The sequence below is a fragment of the Podarcis vaucheri genome (genome assembly GCF_965113315.1).
Source record: "Podarcis vaucheri genome assembly, chromosome: 10".
Lineage (NCBI taxonomy): Eukaryota > Metazoa > Chordata > Lepidosauria > Squamata > Lacertidae > Podarcis > Podarcis vaucheri.
In genome coordinates, this window is record NC_138748.1 from 56,649,982 (window position 1) to 56,674,369 (window position 24,388).

Here is a 24,388-nt window from a genome sequence, read left to right on the forward strand (position 1 = left end):
ACAATGAAACCAGTTTATAATACCCAACAGTTTATCTGAACCTAATAATAAATGCCAGTAAGCAAACCAAAAGCACACAGTTCAAGCACCTGAATGCTAATTATTACACTGCCTTTTCCAGTGATCATGGAACTATTCCTACCTGTCATGCATGCATATCATTAATAATAATTCGTAAGAAGTGGCAAATATTTATGTCCCACTCTTCCAAAAAGACCTAGAAAAATGTGCAAAAAATGGGGGGGAAATATGTGTTCCTTGGACACTGAGAATTCTACAACTAGGGTTGTCCTCTTTTTGTGTGAGAGAGACCTCCTCTGCTTTAATAGCTGCATGGCAGGCAAGAGAAGTTCAACAGATGAAGCTTTTTTCCTGACATGGAGATGGTAAGGTGCCACCTGTTAGGAACATAGGAAGCTGCTATACATTGAGTCAGACCATGGCTCCATCTAGCCCAGTATTGTCTTCACTGACTGGCAGTGGTCTCCAGGGTTTCAGGCAAGGGTGTCTCATACCTGTACATGGAGTTGCTGGGATTGGAACCTGGGACATTTTGCATGTAAAGGAGATGCTCTCCCACTGAACTACAGTGGTACCTCAGGTTAAGTACTTAATTCGTTCCGGAGGTCCGTTCTTAACCTGAAACTGTTCTTAACCTGAAGCACCACTTTAGCTAATGGGGCATCCTGCTGCCACTGCACCACCGGAGCACAATTTCTGTTCTCATCCTGAAGCAAAGTTCTTAACCTGAAGCACTATTTCTGGGTTAGCGGAGTCTGTAACCTGAAGCATATGTAACCCGAGATACCACTGTATATTCCTTCTCCTGGGGTAAGGGGAATTTCTATTGAATTTCTGTTGTGAGGTGCAATTGCCAACATGTGAATAACTGCAGTTGGATCAGGAGACCTGAACACAGGGCATAAACTCTTATGAGTTGGAAATGTGACACGAATTAACTCAGAAAATAGAGGGGCCAGGTCTGTTGAATGAAGGCTGTGTATGTCTATCTTCAGGGCTCATGTGTCCAATTTCATCTTCTGATTCATGTTTTCCTGATGCAAGGAAACAACATTTTACAAGTGCAGTTATTTGGCTGAGAACATGTGCAATATTTTATTTTTTAAAATACATTTTAAAGAAAACATATAAAATCTGCTTCTCAGTTTAAAACCTTCTTGGAGCAAACTTCTCAGGCTGATAGCATTCTTTCACCCCCACCCTAGCTAGTGCGTTAATTGCAATAATGAATGATATGTGGAATGCAGTTGCACAAATGACACATGAAGATACGGACTTGTCAGGCTGTCGCTCCACCTAGCCCATTAACATCACTAGCGATGAGTGACTAACTGCCTGTGCCATTTTTGCTATTAATGTTGCTGCCTCTGTTTTTTAAAGATTCTAGCTGTGTTCTGTTTAATTGTCTCTACACAAATGAATTTGCCCCTCTCTGTTCTTCCTGGATTGGAGACCAGGTCTTACTGCATGGGGCACCCTTGATCGCTAAGGAGCATCTGAGCACTTCCTTTCCCCCTTCCTTGGTGTCTGCAGCTCAAGTGATGGAGAACGAATTCTGTCCCACTTCAGTTCCCAGGAAGAGCCATAAGGGGGTGGGAATGGAACTGAATTTGCTTCAGTTTTCGACACAGTCCTGACCCCATCACTGCTCCACTGCACTCTTGAATTTTTTAGGGCCCCAAACTTTTAGCTTTATTGCCTGTTGTTTGTTTGTCTTTGACGGTTATCTTAGCCTGCCCTTTCCTTCCATCTGTCTCTTTCTCCACTTGGTCTCTCCTTATCTGTCTCCCTTTGGCAGCCCTGCTATGTTTACCCGTTCAACATGTAGTAGACCTCAATCATCAGCCACTCCATCCAGTGCCAAGCAAGGCTGAGAGGAGGCATGGCTAATTAACCACATAGGAATTAGCCCGTTGATTCCCTTTACATCCCAGTTCTTTACAAGGGAAGAATCAGAAAGGAATTTGAGGTGGAGAGCCAAGAGGGACAGATTTTAAACAAATTCCACTTGCAGATTGAGTCCGTTTGGTCTATGTTTCAGGTCCAGACATCTTAGCTTCCTCTGGAAACTTGTACTCTTCACATTGTTTACATAGCTCAGTCAAAATCTTTCTTCAAATGGTCCAGCTCGTAGCTACCTGCATTTCAGCAAAGAAGATACATGAGGAAACCATTTCTTTCTTAGCGCCAAATATCCCCCTTTATGTAGGCATACAGAGTTGTGCCGGCATCACTTTGAAGCAAGTGCTATTCATCACAGTAAGATTGGTATCCAGGTAATCAATTTAGGATTGCCTGATATAAATAGCAATTGTTTGTCTTTAGAAGAGAGCTTCCATCTGGCTCTCAAGCCATGTTTTGATTGATTAGACTGCCATGCAGCTCTTGGAGGGAGCTCTTGTTTAAAATTATCGTTAGGTCCAATTAGCTAGGACAGAGATCAGAATCCGCTTATTCTTAAAATTGGCTCCCATGGGCTTTTTGCACATGACTGAGGAAGGCTGTCATTTAAAGAGACAGTCTGCCACCATTACATCTGGTTTGGCCTCTAGATAATAGAAGTATAATACAGTATTAGGGTTTCTGTCTCACAAACTTCATGGAAAGCAACTTTAAATTCCATAATATCACTCACTTTGGACCTGAGACTGAGGCTCAACCAGCCAAGTCTTATTCAGTGTACATTGGCATTGAGATGGTTTTCACAATCTCAGTCCGGTCATACAGCATGGTTACTGGCACTGCTAGGGAGCCTCACCTTCCCACCTTGCACTGTAAGGGAACCATGTGCTATTCTTATGTGTGTTTTCCTGCAGCCATCTGCAAAAATGCACACATTTAGGCATGATGTGGAAGTTAAACCTCACACTTGCCTCTTTGCTGCGGCTTTCATTTCATACTTTGGTTCTAGCGGACTCACCTGCCCCTAAAACTCCATATGCTCAGAGTATATAGAGAGCTCATTCTGAAACAGAACAATAGTAAAAGATATGCTAGACTTCAACATAAAAGTGAGGGGGTGGAATCCTTTAATAGATGAGGCGCTCCAGAAACATTTGCAGCCATATGGCAAGGCTTTCACATTTGTTGAAGCAGCAAGGCCCAAATTAACCTTTAATCCTGCATGGTGGATCTCATCAACTGCCAATTCCCCCTCTTCTATTCCCCTCCCCCCAATCTCTTTCATTTGCACATTAGTTATTATTATCTTCCTTTTTTATAATAATAAAAAATGCTGAAATCTTACACATTTTTCAGTTAAGTACTGAAGGATGCTATTGTTGGTTAGGGTGTTGTGGCAATTACACTTTAATTTGCCTATATGGGAAAAAGGAAGCGTGACTTCTTCTCTTTTCCTGATAATGACAATTAATTAAAGTCCCGTCCCCCCCAAGGTACTGGGGCTTAAGCCTCCCTGGAAGTGACATCCTTGGCTTTTACTACAGAAGCTCCTCATCCTCATCTCACATGTGCAGGGGCTGTTTGTGGTTGCACAGCGCAAGGGAGCGTCATTCTGCACATGCTTAAAGGCACTGAGTAAATGAATTAATCAAATTACTTTTCTTAGTAGTATCTGTCTGTCTGTCTGTCTATCTATCTATCTATCTATCTATCTATCTATCTATCTATCCAAGGCTCTTTGCAATGCTTGATTAATAGCAAGAGCAACAAAAGGACATTGAAATAACAAACAACAAAGGACACCACTGCAGTATGAACAGAAAAACAGAATCCATAATGGCCACCAAACACCTGCATTCTCCCCAGGCCCTCTGGAAAAGATGAATTTTAACAGTGCACTAAAAACAGAATAGTGATGGAGGCAGGCAAGCTTCTTTGGGGATAGCATTCCAAAAAATGGTGGTAGAACCAAAAAGGCCCTGTTTCTAGTGGTCAAAGCTACTAAACTTCAGAAAGTTAAGGGTTATGTAACAGAACCTCAAGTGTTGACTTGAGCATTCAAGAAATTTGTCCTTTGCAGGAGGACAATGAGATTTGTATACTGGTTCTAGACTGCTGAAGGCTTTTCAAGTGAGAACCAGCACCTCAAATTAGGCCTACAAATGAATGTTTTAATTTTGCAACCAAAGCAGCACTGGAAATTGGTTTCACAACAAAGCAATGGTGAGACCTTGCTCAAAGGACACCCTGAATGTAAAAAGGCAGGAGGAGAATATGCTTAGCTTTCCTGGCTCTGATACAGCTGTTGGACTGAACTCAATATAAAATAAAAAATCCAGAAGTATAGCAGAATATTTAGAAAGGAAAGAAAGTTGTTCTAATGCTTTCTTAAGCCAGGAGGCTCATCTCCAAGGCCTATCAATATTTCTTTATATAGCAGAAAAACGCTTTCCAGGCTTGCAAAGCCAGAGTGCTTTGCTGCTGTGCAGACTTTTGGATGTTCCTTTTTTGTGCACAGATATTAGTTCCAAACCCGCTTGGATTGGGCCCCAAGTGCTTTATCTGCATCACTCACCTATAATTAGAAATTGGTTTGAAGACTGTTTCCATCATCATGGTTCTCTCCATGATGGACTTATCCCACCATAGTTAAGTGGAGCAGATCATAACTTTGCCAGAGAGAGATTGTTTCAGGATGTCTCTGATACTGGCTGAGTTCTCCTGTTTCCTGAGGGAGATTTCTTTTTTTAAGACTCCATGGTATTCACTCACATTTGGATTGACGTCAATTTTTTTTTGTTTTAAAAAGCTGTCATAAAGACTCAAAGTTGAAATACATATTTTTAAAAGATGCATGGCTACCATGAGGGTAATAGATTTTATTAAGCAGTAAGCATCCAGCAGCTCACCATGAATCTCTCATCTCTGATCTAACACCAGGCAGACACATTGAATTTTGTAACATGCCTTGTAGGGTTTGAGCGGGGGTGGGGGGAAGTGTTGTGTTAAAACAGACAATAATTCTGTGGTTCAGGTACTGTATTTCTTTGAAAGTGCTGCTTCACGCATCAGCCTTCCAATTAGGTGTACATAAATTACTGGCACAAACAAAACTGTATAATGTATTTATAGCAGACCTTTCTTTCATGATGGTGGTGCCTCAAGGTAGTGTATGCAGGATTTCCAGGGGTTTTCTCATCTAGTCACTGACCATAAATATTTGAGGAAAGGCATGTGCTTTAAATGTGTTTTAAATCTATGGTGTGTATATGGCCTTAGTTTCAGCAGGGTTGTTGTACCATGTACCTTCAGAGTACTAAAATGCCTACCAATGGATCCTCTGTATTATTTAACCATTTGTGGCACATTCATAGCTGGGAGGGAAAGGACCAAGGCATCTTTGTCTGATTACTTGGAGGCATTTTTAACTCACCACAGGTGTTCAAGCCAGTGGCTCTATTCAAGCTTCATGTGCATCATTATCACTCTTCTATATAGGGATATTTTTCATCTACTGAAACTTCCTATCTTGGTCAGTTTGCTTTTTCATAGGAGTTGATTTAACTTGATTCTCAGGTTGGCTTTGTATGTACAGAATTATCTCAAGGCCACTGTACAGATTACATAGCAGCAAACCTGGGTTTGTACAGTGTATGCTTGATAGAATTGATTCAGATTAATGTATCCGTACATTTTTCCAAATGTATTATTTGTCTCCCTCACACATTACATTTTTAGATGCATGGTGTTTTTTATTATATTAAAAAACCATTACACTAAAAATATAATGATGAAGAATATACAGTGGGGGAAATCTCTCCTCGTTTGGATCATTGGCACAGACGTCCACATTTTCCACAGCAGACTTCAGTTTCAGAGGCATCCAAATTGTGACAGGCATTTTCAGATATTGGAAAACAAATTTCAGTCAATGTGCTTGCACTCAATTCTGAACCTTGTCTTAACAGCAACTCACATGGCATTCTGTAGCCACTGTTACAAAATTCATGGACTGTTATACGCCTTACCAGCTTTTCAAATCTAGAAAAAAGGAATTCAGTAATGGGAAAATGGGAGTAGACAAGTGACTGACCACCAGGTGGCGAACAAGATGCGACTACATAGTTGCTGCATTCATGCGCTTGTTGGCTTCTGTATATTCTATCTCTCCAACACCACCCTGGCTAAACTAGACATAAAGGTCACATGATGCAACTTGGGTTGTGCCAACTTCCTTTAAAAGTATGTTCCCTCACCCACACACCATCCCATTGTTTCTTCCCTGTTGTTTTACTCCTTGTGGGAGTTGCATCCATTATCTGACAAACATCCATCCGAGAAAAATAACAACATGTGGGCAGTTTAAAGCCCTTACAATGCTGCTTACAAGGAATATAAAAATATAATGCACATAATCATATAATACAATCTCACCATTACATTGAATAACCTTTTTACACGGCAACATAATCTAGTAGCAAGACCAGCACCATGCCATTAAAATTAGCTAAAACACGTTAAAGCAATTTGGGGTTCGGTTGGGTGGGTGCACCAAAAAACCTTTAAGAGAAAGTAACTTGAAATAAATGGACCTTCAGAGCCTGTTTGAAGGTCTGTATTGGTGGAGCTGTGTGCACACAACAGTCCTTGGGAGGGCCAGCAATGAAAAGGCCCTGTCTCAGGTACCTGCCAACCCAATTGATCTTACAGGTGGATCTATGAGTACAATTTCCATAGGTGATCTGAGCATTTCTTGTAAGTTGCTCTGATAGGACCTGGATACAATCTTCCAGGTAACAGAAAATGGACAGGGAGCCACCATGCTTTAAAGTGTTAGATTAGGTTTAGGAAGACGCAGGTTCAAACGCCCACATAGCTGTGATGTTCATTATATCAACCTACCTTACTGGACTGCTATGAGAATGGGCACAGTATAAGAAAATAATAATTAATGATGCTGATGATGTAAGTCCAGTGAGGCTTGCTTCTGTGCATAAGGTTGCACCAGTTACTGCTTATGTTGTGCCAGATTTTAGTGCTGTTTGAACACTTTGTCTGACCCCACCTTACCTTCTTCCTTCCATAGGCTGTGTACAAGTTGGCCGATGTCTCCTGTAAGTGCCATGGCGTCTCAGGTTCCTGCAGCCTCAAGACCTGTTGGCTGCAGCTGGCTGACTTCCGCAAAGTGGGAGACCTCCTGAAGGAGAAGTACGACAGCGCTGCCGCCATGAGGATCAGCCGCAAGGGCAAGCTGGAGCTAGTGAACAACCGCTTCAATTCGCCTACTCCAGAGGACTTGGTGTACGTCGACCCCAGCCCCGATTACTGCCTGCGCAACGAAACCACGGGCTCCCTGGGCACCAAGGGCCGGCTCTGTAATAAGACCTCGGAGGGTATGGACGGCTGTGAGCTGATGTGCTGTGGCCGAGGCTACGACCAGTTCAAGAGTGTGCAGGTCGAGCGTTGTCACTGCAAGTTTCACTGGTGCTGTTACGTCAAGTGTAAAAAGTGCACAGAGATTGTCGATCAGTACGTCTGTAAATGAAGGGCCCACAAGAGCTACAAATCTATATTATATAAATCTATATAAATCTATTTTATATATTTGTATAAATAAATAGATGGTGATGACGATAATAATTAAAGACATTTATTTAAGAGACTTTTAAAAATCTAAAATGTTTCCATTAGAACAGCTAGATGGTTGGGCTGCTCCTTTGTTATTTAATAGGGGAGCAAAGGGGGGCGGGGGGGAGGTATTTGTTCGCTGGTTCCCTCCCAACCGTGTCACAGTGCATCCAGGATAAAAGGGATTCTTGAGGGTCCTCGAAAAGGATCTACCTACAGCTCCTTTATCACAAAAGCAGGAGGATGGGATATGTTCCCTTTGCTTTCTTGTGGCTGGATTTCACCTTGGGTGTGTTCTGTGCCTTTTTCGACACAACCAAAGGAGTGCCCTCCACGCTCAGGTCGATTTCCAAAAGGACTTTGTGTCATTTTCTGCTTCTTGTCCAAACACACTGTGGGATTCCAAACTACAAGGCGAATTACCTGTTTTAGATATGGGAAGAATGATTCAAAAGGCAGTTGTCCGTGCCTGCTGTGGTTGATGTGTGGATTGAAAAGAGACTGTTGCACAATGGCAGATGGTCCCCCTGCATCAAGCGGGGGAAGGAAAACATTACCTTTGACCTAGAAGTGCTGCTTTACCCCTGTATATCCTGACAGAGACCCCGGCATCTGATTCTCCTGCATTTTGTGGAATGAAGAAGGGCGGCAGCGGAAGTGGAGGGGGCTCTGCTGAAGCTTTGGAAAGGCAAAACTGTCAGAAGTGGTTTTGTTGGTTGGTGGATTTTCTCTTCTGTGGAAAAAGAACTGTGTGGTGTATTGATCTAACCTCAGGATACATGACAGCTGGTGACTGATCTCTTGGGACTACTTGGATTGTTTTGGGAAAGGGGCTTATTCGGCGTGTCTCTGGACTTGAGAGAAAAACAGATAGGATTCAACACACAGAATTCGACAAACACAGCACCTCATTCTCTACGCGGACTCAGATGGTCATGGGTGTCACAAGGGCTTTTTCATCCCCCTTGCCTCTGACCTAGATGTACAGTTTCTCTTTTAACATTAAATATCCCTTGTTCTTGCCCTCTCCCCTTGTTTTTGTGAGCACATTTGTTTTGTGTTGCTGCTAATGCCTTTCACAGCACAGGGACTTTCTGCCAAGTTGGACTCCTTCCTGGTTTAAAACTTTTATTGCAGTCAGACCCAATTCTTGTGTTATTTTTTGATATGGTCAAGTCACCAAGAGGTGACATTTCGAAAGAATTATGTCTGTTGCTGGAAGACCGTTTGATTTGTACACTTCCTTGCGTGCTGAAAGCTGATTTTCACCATCCCAACGACGAGGGTCATATTGCATTCTGCAAGTTATCTTGTTACCATTGACTGGCAACAATGTAGCAAGTGCAAGTCATAAGCCAAAAGAAGAATCAAATATTTCCTTAAAACTATTGTCATTGGTTCTGAAATACAGCATTAGGAAGTTCAGGGGAAATTCTGGAACATTACTCCATTCTTTTCTCATATCCACAGATTGGCTAGACTGGATGAAAATGGGCGAGAGCCATTTTTTTGTTAAGGCAGAAGTGTGTAGGAAGGATGCCTTAGAAAAACCTAATTGGGGAGGTGAGCAACGGTATTTTTTGCATCAGAGTAAAGAGAATGATAACAGGTGATAATTGCAATAGCCTCCCCCACCCCACCCCATCCTGCAAACACAAAAACCTAATCTGCTGCAATTAGTAAACCAGCAGAACTAGGTGAGAACCTTTCTCCATGAAATATAGTTTTACATATGCAAGAGTTGTTGTTGTTGGTATAGAGGAGTACAGACCTTAAAAGCCCACATGTATAGATTGAAGCTGTCACAAATGCACTCCACATGTGCTGCTTGCAGGCAGCTTGGGTGGTATCCTCGTGTGTCAGCGATGCTGTGTTTGCCTAGATGGCAGTAGAGCAGGGTGAGGGGACTAGGTTGAGGAGAGCTCCAAGGCAGTGGCAGACCTGTAGGCATGACGGTGCCAACCCCAACCTTGCCACCACCACCTCATACTGCCCCATCCTTGTCCAAAGGAGCATTACATGGCTGCCATGAGGATGTTGTTGCTTCCACCCCATGAGTCACTGCTGGGCTTTGTGAGTACAGTGGTACTTCGGGTTACAGACTCTTCAGGTTACAGACTCCGCTAACCCAGAAATAGTACCTCGGGTTAAGAACTTTGTTTCAGGATGAGAATAGAAATCGCACAGCGGCGGCGCAGTGGCAGCGGGAGGCCCCATTAGCTAAAGTGGTACCTCAGGTTAAGAACTGTTTCAGGTTAAGAACGGACCTCTGGAATGAATTAAGTTCTTAACCAGAGGTACCACTGTACTGTATTAAGCTTGACACAGCTGCAGGAAAGTTCTGTTTTCTAAAGGCCATGAATCCTGCATGTAGTTTGTCAGTATGACAAACACACATGCAAGTCTGTTTTGCCATGTGTACACATAGCAGGTAGCTTGAGGCGGACAGGGGCAAAGAGAAATTTTACATGCAATGAAATACATATTTGCATTTGTCACAGGCAATAACATATATGTTGGATCCATACAATTTCCTTATGCTCCCTTGGAAAGGGATCACTCTTACCTGCTCTGCATGCAGAAGGTCTCAGGTTCTGTCTTTCGTATCTCCAGTTAGAGGTCAGGTTGCAGGTGATTATTTATTTATTTTTTTGCCTTTGACCATTGAAAGCTGCTGTTAGCCAGAGTAGACAGAACTGGGCTCGATGAAGGCCTGGTTCCTATGTTCTATATTGGAATGTTTGCCATGCATGAAATCTTCCTGAGCCTAACTTTAGGCTCAACTAGAGTTCTTTTCCCCCCAATTAAGCACTAATTATCAAGTATATGCAGTCATCCTACTCCTGATAGCCACCCCGTGGAATACAGGGTCATCAGCAATTGTTGTTTTCTTAACTTCCTTGCCAGTGAGCGATGGATGAAAAAGGTTTGTTTTTTCAGTACCTACAGGGATCATTTGTACTTGAGCAATAGTCAGAAGGCCCAGCCAAAAACTGGAAACAATTACTGACAATATTATTTGCAATACTTGCTTTTTAAAACAACAACTTTTATATTTTTAAAAAACAAATTGCCAATAGAAATAAGCAAGAGCCCTGTAAACTAGAGCTCTGTAAAATACAACTCAGGATTTTTACAAGCTCTGTTTTTCTCCAAACATTTTTAGTCTTTTTTTTTTACCATTTCTGCTACTAAAGTTGTCAGCAATGCATATATTTCATAGGCAACAGATCTGAAGGGTCCAGAATATATAAGAGGAAGAGCTTTCTGCTTGCAAATTAACTTGCTTTAAAAATACTGTTCAGCTTTTTAAAAAAAATATATTTTAGGGTTTTAAACAAATCATTAATCCATACATTTGTTGGCATCCCAGAGAGCTATTTCTTGGAATACACCAAATGACCCAGATTTATGTTCTTTTTATATAAAATCCAAAGCCAAAGGTACAATAATTCAAAGTGATGAAAGCTGTTTTCCACCCATGGAAAAACTGAGAGGATAATGGCCTGATCTAGCTCCCTTAATAACAAACCAGTAATTGGAACGATCCCCAAATCCCATGAAATCTGTGCGCTACAGATGCTTGGAATACAGTATCCTTTTTTTCTAAAAAAGAAAAACAGTGTTTTGGCTGCCTGAAAGGTGCTTCCTTCCTTCATATATCTCACCTTTTATTGTGCAATGACTGCATACTGGCTTGTTTCACACACAACACTAAGCCAAACCATGGGTAAGAATGAATATACAGGTGTGCAGATGCTTTCAGTGAAAATTCTGCTGCTTTACTCCTTTCTTATTCCTGCCTGCTGCTCTACCTGAAGCTAAACATGCTTGGCTTAGCATTACATCTGAACCCAGTCATGTCATCTGTCAGTATTACATGTGAACTAGGGCACTGTATGATATTTGTTCTGAGGTTTAGGCTCTTTCTAGATTTTTTGGTACAAAGTGATATTTAGATACGCTGGGAGATTATGCCCCCGTCTCTCATTCTGGGATATAAAGAAAATCCCTGGAAATTTTGGAGTACAGGAAAGGAGAATGATCTGGAGAATTGTTATTCTTGGTGGATGGCATACTGTATTCCCATTTCAACCGCTAAGAAAACAGCAAGGTGTCTCCTGATAAACCCAGTTTTTTGTATTTCTTAATGGAAAGTGTGAGAAATGCTCAGAGAAAATGAAAGGAGTTTCCAATATTCTGCTAAAAATGGTATTATTCCTTAAAATGTTATGGCTACCCATCTTTCCTCCAAAAAGGACTGGCATTTTCCTTGACAATAACTAGGCTAAAACACAGTGACTTGCCCAACAACAGTCTGTAAGCTTGATAGCAGGCAAGATCTGAACAGAGATTTTCCATATCCAGCCTGAAAGTCTAGACACTGTATTACACGTTACATGTTATCTAAATTGCAGTAAGATAGAAAAGACCAGGAGGCACTGTAAAGAACACAGTGTTGACACAATCTGTATCCATAGGGCCTACACTCAAAAAGTACACATGGATGGGACAAAGGTGAAATGTGAGGGGGAAGGCTTTGATGAAGGACTACCAATGTTGGGGGTGGGTGTTGAAAGTTTTAACAGGTAGTACAAAGTGGGTTGATCAGAAAAGACTTTGTAAATGAAAAGGTTTTGAAGGGTTTAAAAGAGAGGTGGGACTGGTATTTGTTACTGCACTGCAAAGAAGGGGGAAAGGTGCTTGAAACCAGAGGAGGCTATATAGCTAAGAGGAACAGGTAATTTCTCAAATGGTTGGATAGATAGTTGTAGATTTTAAATAGTGCTCTGGAGTATACCCAGTAAGGCAGAATTGCATATGACTAAATAAGAAGTTTTGAGCTTTTGCACCAAACCAATCTCTGCTGCTCATACAACGGCTGACCATCTTTGCTTATTTGTACCTCACTTTCTATATATTGAATTGGGGGCAAGGCATTTCTAAACTGTTTATTCCACTGTTGTGAAATGTCACAACACTATATGCAGACTTATTTGGGATTGCTAGGGGCATGCTGCCAAGGCTGGAGCCCTCTGGCAAGTAATTCCATGTGGAACCCACCATGGGTTTGAGAGTGAAGGTCTGCAGTGGGGAAGTCTCCTGCACTTGTTGAGGCTTCCACAATGTTTAGAACCCATATTATGCAAGGTTCTAGATCACACAGGGGGTCTCCATGAGTTCCCACTGCAAATCTTCACCCTCAAACTCATGGAGGGCTCTATATGGAATAAAGGTGATCCACCATAGCGGGTGGGCCTTGGCAGCATGCTCATTCTCCCACTGCCCTCCCTTGCATGTACAGCAAACTAAATATGACATAATAGGCATCACTGAAACCTGGTGGGATAAGTCCCACGATTGGAATGTAATAATGGGGGGATACAATCTATTTCAGAGAAACAGACCAGACAAGAAAGGAGGAGGAGTGGCGTTATATGTCAGGGATGTGTATACCTGTGAAGAGATCCAAGATTTAGATCCTCAAAGCCAAAGTGAGAGCATTTGGGTCAAAATTAAGGGAGAGAAGAATAACAGAGACCTCATTGTGGGAGTTTACTATAGATCCCCAAGCCAAACGGAGGACATAGATGATGCCTTCCTGGAACAGATGGCCAAGCATGCAAAAGGAAGGGAGATAGTAGTAATGGGCGACTTCAATTACCCGGATATTTGTTGGACGTCAAACTCAGCCAAGAGCATAAGGTCAAACAGATTCCTCACTGGCCTTGCAGACAACTTCATTGTCCAGAAAGTGGGAGAAGCAACAAGAGGAACAGCCATTTTAGATCTGGTCCTAACCAATGTTGATGACCTGGTTAGTGGGGTAGAAGTGGAAGGATCATTAGGCGCAAGTGATCATGCTCTTCTGAAGTTTACTATACAGCGGAAAGGAGCAGCCAAGCATACTAGGACTCAATTTCTTGACTTTAAGAAAGCCGACTTCATAAAACTTAGGGAAGTGCTGGGTGAGATCCCATGGACAACAATACTAAAAGGAAAGGGAGTTCATGATGGCTGGGAGTTTGTTAAGAGGGAGATACTAAAAGCACAACATCAGGCAATACCAATGAGACGGAAACATGGAAGGTGCCTAAAGAAGCCAGGGTGGCTATCTAAAGAACTTTTAACTGAATTAAGATTAAAAAAGGATGTGTACAAAAAATGGAAAAGGGGGGAAACCACCAAAGAGGAATTCAAACAAATAGCCAGCACGTGTAGACACAAAGTCAGAAAAGCTAAAGCACAGAATGAACTCAGGCTTGCTAGAGAGGTTAAAAGCAACAAAAAAGGCTTTTATGGGTATGTTCGTAGCAAAAGGAAGAACAAAGAAACAATGGGATCACTCAGAGGAGAAGATGGTGAAATGCAAACAGGGGACACAGAAAGGGCTGAACTCCTCAATGCCTTCTTTGCCTCAGTCTTCTCCGATAAAGAAAACAATGCCCGACCTGAAGAATTTGGAGCAAATGATTCAGCAAAGGAAGCACAGCCCAGAATAACTAAGGAGATAGTACAAGAATATTTGGCTAGTTTAGATGTATTCAAGTCTCCAGGGCCAGATGAACTGCATCCAAGAGTATTAAAAGAACTGGCAGATGTGATCTCAGAACCACTGGCAGTCATCTTTGAGAATTCCTGGAGAACAGGCGAAGTCCCGGCAGACTGGAGGAGGGCAAATGTTGTCCCTATTTTCAAAAAGGGGAAAAGAGAGGACCCAAATAATTACCGCCCAGTCAGTCTGACATCAATAGCAGGGAAGATTCTGGAGCAGATCATTAAGCAAACAGTCTGTGAGCACCTAGAAAGGAATGCTGTGATCACCAATAGTCAGCATGGATTTCTGAAAAATAAGTCATGTCAGACTAACCTGATCTCGTTTTTTGACAGAATTACAAGCCTGGTAGATGAAGGGAACGCAGTGGATGTAGCCTACCTTGATTTCAGCAAGGCATTTGACAAGGTGCCCCATGATATTCTTGTAAAGAAGCTGGTAAAATGCGGTCTTGACTATGCTACCACTCAGTGGATTTGTAACTGGCTGACTGACCGAACCCAAAGGGTGCTCATCAATGGTTCCTCTTCATCCTGGAGAAGAGTGACTAGTGGGGTGCCACAGGGTTCTGTCTTGGGCCCGGTCTTATTCAACATCTTTATCAACGACTTGGATGATGGACTCAAGGGCATCCTGATCAAATTTGCAGATGACACCAAACTGGGAGGGGTGGCTAACACCCCAGAGGACAGGATCACACTTCAAAACGACCTTGACAGATTAGAGAACTGGGCCAAAACAAACAAGATGAATTTTAACAGGGAGAAATGTAAAGTATTGCACTTGGGCAAAAAAAATGAGAGGCACAAATACAAGATGGGTGACACCTGGCTTGAGAGCAGTACATGTGAAAAGGATCTAGGAGTCTTGGTTGACCACAAACTTGACATGAGCCAACAGTGTGACGCGGCAGCTAAAAAAGCCAATGCAATTCTGGGCTGCATCAATAGGAGTATAGCATCTAGATCAAGGGAAGTAATAGTGCCACTGTATTCTGCTCTGGTCAGACCACACCTGGAGTACTGTGTCCAGTTCTGGGCACCACAATTCAAGAAGGACACTGACAAACTGGAACGTGTCCAGAGGAGGGCAACCAAAATGGTCAAAGGCCTGGAAACGATGCCTTATGAGGAACGGCTAAGGGAGCTGGGCATGTTTAGCCTGGAGAAGAGGAGGTTAAGGGGTGATATGATAGCCATGTTCAAATATATAAAAGGATGTCACATAGAGGAGGGAGAAAGGTTGTTTTCTGCTGCTCCAGAGAAGCGGACACGGAGCAATGGATCCAAACTACAAGAAAGAAGATTCCACCTAAACATTCGGAAGAACTTCCTGACAGTAAGAGCTGTTCGACAGTGGAATTTGCTGCCAAGGAGTGTGGTGGAGTCTCCTACTTTGGAGGTCTTTAAGCAGAGGCTTGACAACCATATGTCAGGAGTGCTCTGATGGTGTTTCCTGCTTGGCAGGGGGTTGGACTCGATGGCCCTTGTGGTCTCTTCCAACTCTATGATTCTATGATTCTATGATTCTATGATTCTATGATTCTATGTTTCTTTACAGGCAAGTGCAGTAAATATACAAATAGGGCTTCAGGGGTAGATACCTCTGAGTAAATAACCTAGGCTCAAACTGGAAAAGTGCTGAGGGAATTATTTGCTTGTAAATCATCTTCCATTTGCCATTATTATCCTCCCCTGGCTGTGAGAATATATAGAATCATAGAATCATAGAATCATAGAGTTGGAAGAGACCACAAGGGCCATCGAGTCCAACCCCCTGCCAAGCAGGAAACACCATCAGAGCACTCCTGACATATGGTTGTCAAGCCTCTGCTTAAAGACCTCCAAAGTAGGAGACTCCACCACACTCCTTGGCAGCAAATTCCACTGTCGAACAGCTCTTACTGTCAGGAAGTTCTTCCTAATGTTTAGGTGGAATCTTCTTTCTTGTAGTTTGGATCCATTGCTCCGTGTCCACTTCTCTGGAGCAGCAGAAAACAACCTTTCTCCCTCCTCCATGTGACATCCTTTTATATATTTGAACATGGCTATCATATCACCCCTTAACCTCCTCTTCTCCAGGCTAAACATGCCCAGCTCCCTTAGCCGTTCCTCATAAGGCATCGTTTCCAGGCCTTTGACCATTTTGGTTGCCCTCCTCTGGACACGTTCCAGTTTGTCAGTGTCCTTCTTGAACTGTGGTGCCCAGAACTGGACACAGTACTCCAGGTGAGGTCTGACCAGAGCAGAATACAGTGGGGCTATTACTTCCCTTGATCTAGATGCTATACTCCTATTGATGCAGCCCAGAATTGCATTGGCTTTTTTAGCTGCCGCGTCACACTGTTGGCTCATGTCAAGTTTGTGGTCAACCAAGACTCCTAGATCCTTTTCACATGTACTGCTCTCAAGCCAGGTGTCCCCCATCTTGTATTTGTGCCTCTCATTTTTTTTGCCCGAGTGCAATACTTTACATTTCTCCCTGTTAAAATTCATCTTGTTTGTTTTTGCCCAGTTCTCTAATCTGTCAAGGTCGTTTTGAAGTATGATCCTGTCCTCTGGGGTGTTAGCCACCCCTCCCAGTTTGGTGTCATCTGCAAATTTGATCAGGATGCCCTTGAGTCCATCATCCAAGTCGTTGGGACTAGTGGCACCCCACTAGTCACTCTTCTCCAGGATGAAGAGGAACCATTGATGAGCACCCTTTGGGTTCGGTCAGCCAGCCAGTTACAAATCCACTGAGTGGTAGCATAGTCAAGACCACATTTTACCAGCTTCTTTACACTGGAGTGAACTATGTTCAGGGCTGTCTCAAATCAATTTGGTATCACAAACATCTGCTCTGGATTGCACTACCTGTGAAGTTTGCTCTCCCCAACCCTTGGACTGTTCCAGATGATGTGGTACATTCTTTTGTGACACTCAGCTGCATTGCTGTCCCAGTGACTGCTTGGCTCGCTTGAGCAACCCAGTCAATTCTGGCTCATTTTTATTCAATTTTGGTTTGTTTTGGCCTTTTTCTGCTTGCACTGAAAGATCTTGAGCATGTGGAAGATTGGTTTGCCAAACTGCTGATGTAGAAGCTCTAGCTTTATTGTAATACAATAATACTAACACTATAATTTAAGTGTACACCTTATACCTTTAAAGCACATTCAAAGCACATTCTGTCCTTCAAAAAATTATGGGCATTGTAGTTTGCTAATGGCTGCAGGGAATTGTAGCTCTGAGGGGTAAACTACAGTGCCCAGAATTCTTTGAGGGAAAGAATGCACTTTGAATGTGCTGTAAACTGTGTACACAGTATTTGTTCAAACTTAATAAACACATATCCTATACATTTAAGATAATGCTATAAAAATGTGTGATCACAGATTTATTTTGTTATTTGATTCCCCACACACTGTGTCATCAGTGAAACTGTATGTTGAGAGATACAGAGCAGGAAAAAGGAGCTACTCTTAAACACACTGTATGGTTGGACTATAGAATTCACTACTGCAAGATGTAGTGATAACCACTAATTTGGATGACTTTAAAAGAGGATTAATGGACAAATTAATGGAGGAAAGGGCAACCACTAGCCACTAGCCATGATACTGTAATACCTCCAGTCTCTGATGCAGTATGCCTCTCAATGCTAGCTGCTGGGGATCATGGGAGATGGTTAGTGCATTAATTTCTTGCTTGCAGACTTACCAAGAGTCATCTGCTTTGGAACTGTCAGAACAGACCAGAAAGGCTTTGGGGGCGATCTATTTCAACATAGGGAGCTGCCCTACCTGAGTCAGACCATTTGCATACATAGCTCAGTAGTGTCTACAGCGAATGGCAGCAGCTCTCTAGAGTTTCAGAGTGCGGTCTTTTCCAGACCTACTTGGATTCTGTATGCAAAGCAGATGCTTCACTGCTGAGCTATTACATTATTTAATCCAATACATTACAATATAAATTCAAGATTTAAATCCTATAAATATCACACACACAAGTCTTCAGTTTCTGAGTAAGTACCTAAGAGAGTCCCTTTGCTGGAGGTCATATGTATCAGCTGCCTCTCAAAGTCCCAGTTTGCCATTGGAACCTCACAATCAGGCCACAAAGGCGAGACTGCCCTCTCACTGTTGTTGTTTTTCTATAAAAACAGGACATATTCATTTCTGAAATGCCAATAAACCATTTTTGTTTTAAAGAGCACAGTATTTAAATCCAATTTTATGTTACTATATGAGGTATGATGAATCATGTTTACCAAATCTTTGTGGTTTGCATGGCTTGGCAGGAATGAGGACAACGGCTGTAGAATTCTAAGCATGCTGTCTCATAAGGAAGTACCATTCAATGTAGGGAGATTTAGGATACTTCCAGATGGGGTCTTTATATTGCAAACAGGTCATTCAACAGCTCATTTGTGTGCATAATTTGCATGTTAGCTTCAATGCATTTCCTTTTTTCAGTCATGGTATTTGTTGGTATTCTGCTGTTTGCCATCCACATTAATGGACTGAACTTGATGGGATTGGTTTCCCCACCCCACCCCCATAGCTACTCCTTCTCCATCTTTCACTGCCTTCTTCCAGTCTGGGAATGTATTTTGTACCCATGTGCACACCATTAAAAACAAACAAAAAAAAACCTAGTGAAAGTGCAGAGAATCAGAATTACCAGTCCTTCATTATTAAGTTTTACAATAGGCAAAATGGAGTTTTATGCTTTTGGGAGGGGTTGGGGGAGGGATATCAATTTCCATCACTTCGGCCCCCCCCCCCTTTCTTAATATACTGAGGTTTTGGGCAAGAGTGATAAAGCTATATTCCTCCAGTAATTTGGTAGAGGCATGTGAAAATACTGTATTTAAAATGTGCAATAGGCTCCCATAACATTGAACAGCACAAGCACACATTCCGTCACCCAAAAAAACCACAGCAGCTTTGAAATACTGAAACAAGAGGTCTTATGCAAGCTATATCTATACTAAATATAGGTATTTTAAAATTTTGTGAAGTAATTCCCCATATGTAGTGTGTGGATGAAGAGCAAGGTTGCTGAAATTTGGATGTGGCAATCAGTGGAAATTGGTCTCATTTGGTCTTGGGACTGCCTGTCTGAAAGCATAATTACTGCCTGGTAAGGATTACAACCTTCCAGTACAACATTACACATATCTACTCTTGAAATGGCTCAAGGTCGCTCACGTGCAGTCGCTCATGTGCAGTTTTGCACCTTAATCTCACTTACATCATTGCAACATCCACGGTTGGGCAATAATATTTACTGGGACAAAAAAAAAATAATATTGACGACCGTGTGGCAAATTTTTGAGTCCTCCAGGACTCTTCACTGGGCAAAGTTATTACACAAAGCAGAGAAGTGTGTGTGCCTGATGACAAGTTCTGGAAGACTCGGAAGGTTGCGATACTTTTGTGACATTTTGGCTGGTCCCCCCAAAAGCATCGCTCAGCTGATTTGGGAGGGTGCCGCCGATAGGGCTACCTTTGCTTTTTATATTACTTAAACCCCAGCATTGTCATGACTGCAGGGAAAATGTAGGAGTCTCCTGCTGCTGCTCTAAACATCATTTACTTGGGAAAGAAAGTAATAAAATTAAACACAAGCTTTGGCAACCATGTACATTGCTGGCCTCAAGCTATATACATACTGTACAGTGATATACACACTTTTCTTATCAAGGAGGATATATTATACAGTAATAGGGACCAGTATTGCCACTTTCCCCTTCATCTGTCGCTGCCCTGAGGTCCTTCCCACTCCTCCTTTTGGAACCTCGCCGCCTTCCTCGTACTTTGAAATCAACAAACCGCGCGAGCGCGCCGTTGGAAAACAACCGCCGCCTGAGCAACAGCCCCGCGCGACTCCGCTCCTTCCGTAAGCAGCGCTCACCCATTACGCACTTTGCGCGGCAGCCGCCGAACCAGAACTAGCGCGCCTGGCGCTAAAGGACGCTTTAAGAGCCCGCGACCTACTTTCCTGCCAATGCGGAGGCGGCGCCTTCGGTTTCGGCAGGGTCACGCGATCAAGCCGCCCGCCTCCGGGAAAACTACACGTCCCAGGGTGCCCTTGGGCTGAGCCTCTCCGCCCCTTCTCCCCCTAGCACGTCCTCCCGGCGTGGCTGACGCGTGCGCGCCCTCCGATTACGACGCTCCGCCGCCCATTGGCTCGCCGAGCCTCTTGCGATGATGACGCGCTCCGGGGCAAAGGGGAGGCGACGGGAGAGCTGAAAGAGGTGGCGAGTGAAGGCGGAGGGGGCGGGATTCCCGGAGGCGCCGGCGGCACCGTGGGGACTCCCTCCCTCCGACCCCCCTCAGCGCCGGACACAGCTGGGCAGCGAAGTGAAGGCGCGTCCGGTAAGCCGGGCTGAGGGGCTGGGGGGCTCCGGGCTGGGGCGCCTCCTGAGGAGCGGGCGGCGGGGCCTCGGCCGGTTTCGCTGCCGGCTGACATAGGCCGCGGGGTGGGGGGTGCGACCTCCGACCTCCTCGCTCAGGGCCTCCTTAGGCCGCGGGGGTCGTAGTGCTCGCGGGGCGCTCTCTGCCGGATGACCTCGATTTCCTGCACTCGAGCCCCTCCTCTTGGGCTGCTGCTGCTGACCTTGGGCAAGTCACTTATCGCCTCTTCTCCCACCCCGGGAGCTATAGTGATAAGTGCCTGCGAAAGCCTTTCGGCCTCTCGCGAAACGCCCATGAGTTTTACTTTTTAAATAAATGAAGGACCAACTCCCTTCAGTGTTGTATCCGGTAGCTAATACACCTGTATAGTTTGAGTCTTTGGGTATACTGAAGTAATGAAATCATTAATTAACAAGCAAACAGTGGTATTTTTTTAAAAGTCTTTTCTGCCGCCCTAAAGACGCAAAACCAGCGAAGTTTTGTGGCACTTTTTAAAGGGATCACGAATTTTATTATGGTGTGTGGTTTTGTGGCCTCTTAGTTGATATTTCTGGAAGTTTAAGACGAAAAGAAAGAACTTAAAAACCAAGCAACTCCATTCCCACTCTCCTACCCCCCCTCAAAGTAACCATGGTTCTCATCCTAAACACACTTAACACACTGCCCCTTGGGCAGCCTGGCTTACTTCTGAGTAAACATGGACCTGCTCTTGGTTTTCCACACACATTTGGGTAGTCTTAATTGTTAATCATCACTTTAGGAAATGGCTCCTGCTTCCCAAATGGTGACAACACTTGAGGTGAAAAGCACTGCTCATGTTTTTGTAAACTGCTTCACAGCTGTTAGCAGAATTTGAGGAAATGAAGTGTTAAGTAGTTTTGAGGACTTCCATTTCAATAAACATGCAGAGAGCTACTTGTGAAACTCAACTTTTCTATTGAGAATGTCAGTTGTCTGCATATTTTGTACTGTACACTAGGAGTAAACTTGGACAAGAAAATGATACTGATAAAATACTGATGTGAGAAAATACAAGTACAACCAGATAACTATTTTATTCTGGTGGAGAGTGTGCTAGGCTTAAAATGTAACTATTATGGACAAGGCTTGGTATCAACAATTGTGTACTTGTGTCTGTTGGCAGAAGGTACAGCTTACACATATTTGAAATATTTGTAAATGACAACTGTTCGCATGTATTTTATATTTGGAAATACTGCTTTACTCAGAAATCTTAACACACCTGGCCTTTTGTAAAATTGGTACTGCAATATTTTCTTGAGAATGTGCAAAACTAATGTTCAAAGCCTATGCACTCCTTGGAGTAAATGTAATTGAACTTAACATGAATAAGTATGTGTATCATAAATGAGAAGTTAATCTACCTAGTTATGGAATCTTGAGCAGATTCTAGAATAGTAACTTTTTGGCTGCAGTGGCAAAAAAAATCAATGACTGTTTGGCACACCAGAGACCAAGGCTACAATCTTTTTCAGAAACTCAAAGAAGTGTACAACCAACTTTACCAAAACAAAATAAAACAATATTTTAAACCTCTATATTCTCATATATGAAACATAGTGTATCTGAAAAGTACAGTGTCACTCAAAGGATTGACAAAACAGAAGTTAAATAATGTTCTTGCAGTGGCTTGCAACATTGTTTTGGTGGCTTTTGTCACAAACAGTTAACCTTTTTGGTGGCTTGTATCCATCACTGCTGTTTGTTGAATTAAATCTTAGTGGCTCATAGAAAGGCCCAAATGTGGCCCTGACTTCAACAGTCCTTGCATTCACGTATAGGTTTAGGATTCTCCCAAAGTGGGCATCTAATTATTTATAGCTTTGTTACCAAGAAACATATTCCTTGTTTATAAAGAAACTGCACAAAGGGTAACTTCACATCTTAACACAAAAGTAGTGGCAGGAAGTATGAGTGACTCATGTCTCCCCTCTTCTCACACTTTTTGAGTAAGTAGACTTATTATTTCTCCTATCACGCGATGCACAGCTCCACAGTAGCAGTACACAAGTTTGATTGCATAGGAAGTTGTCACTTGTGTAAAAACATAAAAAGCTATCCTAAGTTGTTTACAAACCACTCTGTTAATAAGGCTAAGTGACTGTATTCTGTTCTTAGTGGAAATCATATCAGCATATCAATGAGAGCCTAAATTTTAACAGGATTAATGGAACAGCAAAAAATTGGTTTATGAGTAGTAGTTAAATCAGGACCAAAATATATATACTGAGCAATATTGTGAGCTTTCTTTACCATAAAGACTGGAGCTCAGAAGAGCCACTGCCAGTCAGTGTGAACAGTACTGAGCTAGGTGGGGGATCAATGGTCTGACTCTGTATAAGGTAGCTTCCTGTATTCACAAGTCATGTGAATTATTTTTGTGTCATGTTTTCACTTACCTGCCATGAAATACTCAAGAGTCTAATTCGGCTGATAGGTAACAAACCACCTTTGATCTTAATCTTATGTTCCCAGTTTATCCTAGGGGCGAAGAGAACTAGAAGTCACCTGCTTCCTGGCAGGTTTTCATTTGTCTTAGAAGGAAAACAAGCACGGGACCTTTTCTTTATCCAGTTTAGCTAACACATTTAATACCAGAGTAGCACTGCCACAGATCCTTTCAACTAGGATGCTTGCATGGCCTGATCTCTTTTTCCAATGGCAGACCTCTCTTACCACTGAGAGGGAGCTCCAAAAACATCCTTCGACATTTTTCATAGACTATAAGATTGCACCATATGTGTTACATATGTTTATTCACTGCTCAGACTGTTAAGACTTACAGCTGAGAGATTTCATCATGTGTTCCTTGGTCAACAGTTTGACTCAAATGACAGAGTTGTTGAGTCAATCAGATGACCTACATTCTGCTGACATGAAAAGGTGTGGAAGTGAAAAGAGAATAAATATTGTTAAGTATTTTTAGTGAGAAAGTGAAATATTGCTAAGGGTTATTATATAAGGATTCTTATTAATACCTGTATCCCTGTTCACATAGAGGGTAGGCACCCCAAGGGCTGTATAATTACTATTTTTATTATTACTCACCCTTCACCAGCAGTAGATCTCCCAGTCCACCTATGCAGAGGGATGAAGGCGATCTTCCCTGGCAAGTCACCACATTGCAGGGAGTGGAGCAGGGGAGGCTTTGGGCTTGCTAGATACAAAGCCCTCCAGGTCTCCCAGCAAGCTCCCAGAACACAGGAAAAGTAAGTGAGGCCTGACTCTAATGTATTATTTCAGTCCCATTGGGAGCAGTGGGAGAGAAAACCCATAAAAAGTGGCTTCAAAGTTAAGAAGGGACCCCCTCTCTCCTGTATACACACACACATTGTGCCATGCTGGTATGAGCCGGGCACAGCTTTTGATTGGGCAGCTTTTTCACCTTCACATCTTCCCCTTCTGCCTCTCCTGCACTCCCTTTGCTCTGCTCATTCATTGTTAAGCAGTAACTTGTGTATGCATAGCCAGGGGAAGGGAGTTCTATTACACAAGAGTGTCTAGAACAGTTTGCCACCAGTATTGAAGATTCTGTGGGACAAATTTTAGGTGAAAGGGTTGTTGACTTTAGTTGCATAAAGCACTTGAAATGAGCTTGCCGAGCACTATTTAAAGAGCTTGTTTACCAATGTGTACAGTGCACTGGACTTCTGCCTGTGTGTTGCGTCCATTTTTTAAAAAAGGTGTTTACATTTCCCTTTGGAAATAAATCCTCACCCGCTTTAAAAAGTAGAAGTCCATATTGGCCAGTTGACATAAAGTATTCCACTAAGAAATTGCAACTCAGCTATTACTTGTTGCATGTTTATGGATCCAAGGCTGTTCGGTCTGAGTTCTAGCCCCTTCTCTACATTCTGAGA

The 24,388-nt window shown here is 42.8% G+C and overlaps 1 protein-coding gene and 1 long non-coding RNA gene across 9 annotated transcripts in view; one reads left to right on the forward strand and one right to left on the reverse strand.

The window, feature by feature from the left end:
• The window catches only part of WNT5B (Wnt family member 5B), a 133,143-nt gene extending 124,563 nt beyond the window's left edge, over positions 1 to 8,580 (forward strand). For all 7 annotated transcript variants that reach the window (XM_082240596.1, XM_082240594.1, XM_082240595.1 and 4 more), the window contains one exon: positions 7,010 to 8,580. In XM_082240596.1, the coding sequence (XP_082096722.1) occupies positions 7,010 to 7,468 (459 nt within the window). In that variant the 3' untranslated portion in view covers positions 7,469 to 8,580. The remainder of the gene's footprint in view (positions 1 to 7,009) is intronic.
• Positions 820 to 19,998, reverse strand: LOC309542116. 2 transcript variants are annotated; one of them, XR_014224089.1, is made up of 3 exons: positions 19,782 to 19,998; positions 6,994 to 7,120; positions 820 to 2,159 (listed from the first exon to the last, which is right to left on the reverse strand). It is a non-coding gene; the product is annotated as an uncharacterized lncRNA (long non-coding RNA). The 2 variants fall into 2 exon arrangements; XR_014224090.1 differs by having other exon boundaries at positions 6,989 to 7,120.
• Between the last annotated feature and the right edge of the window lie 4,390 nt (positions 19,999 to 24,388).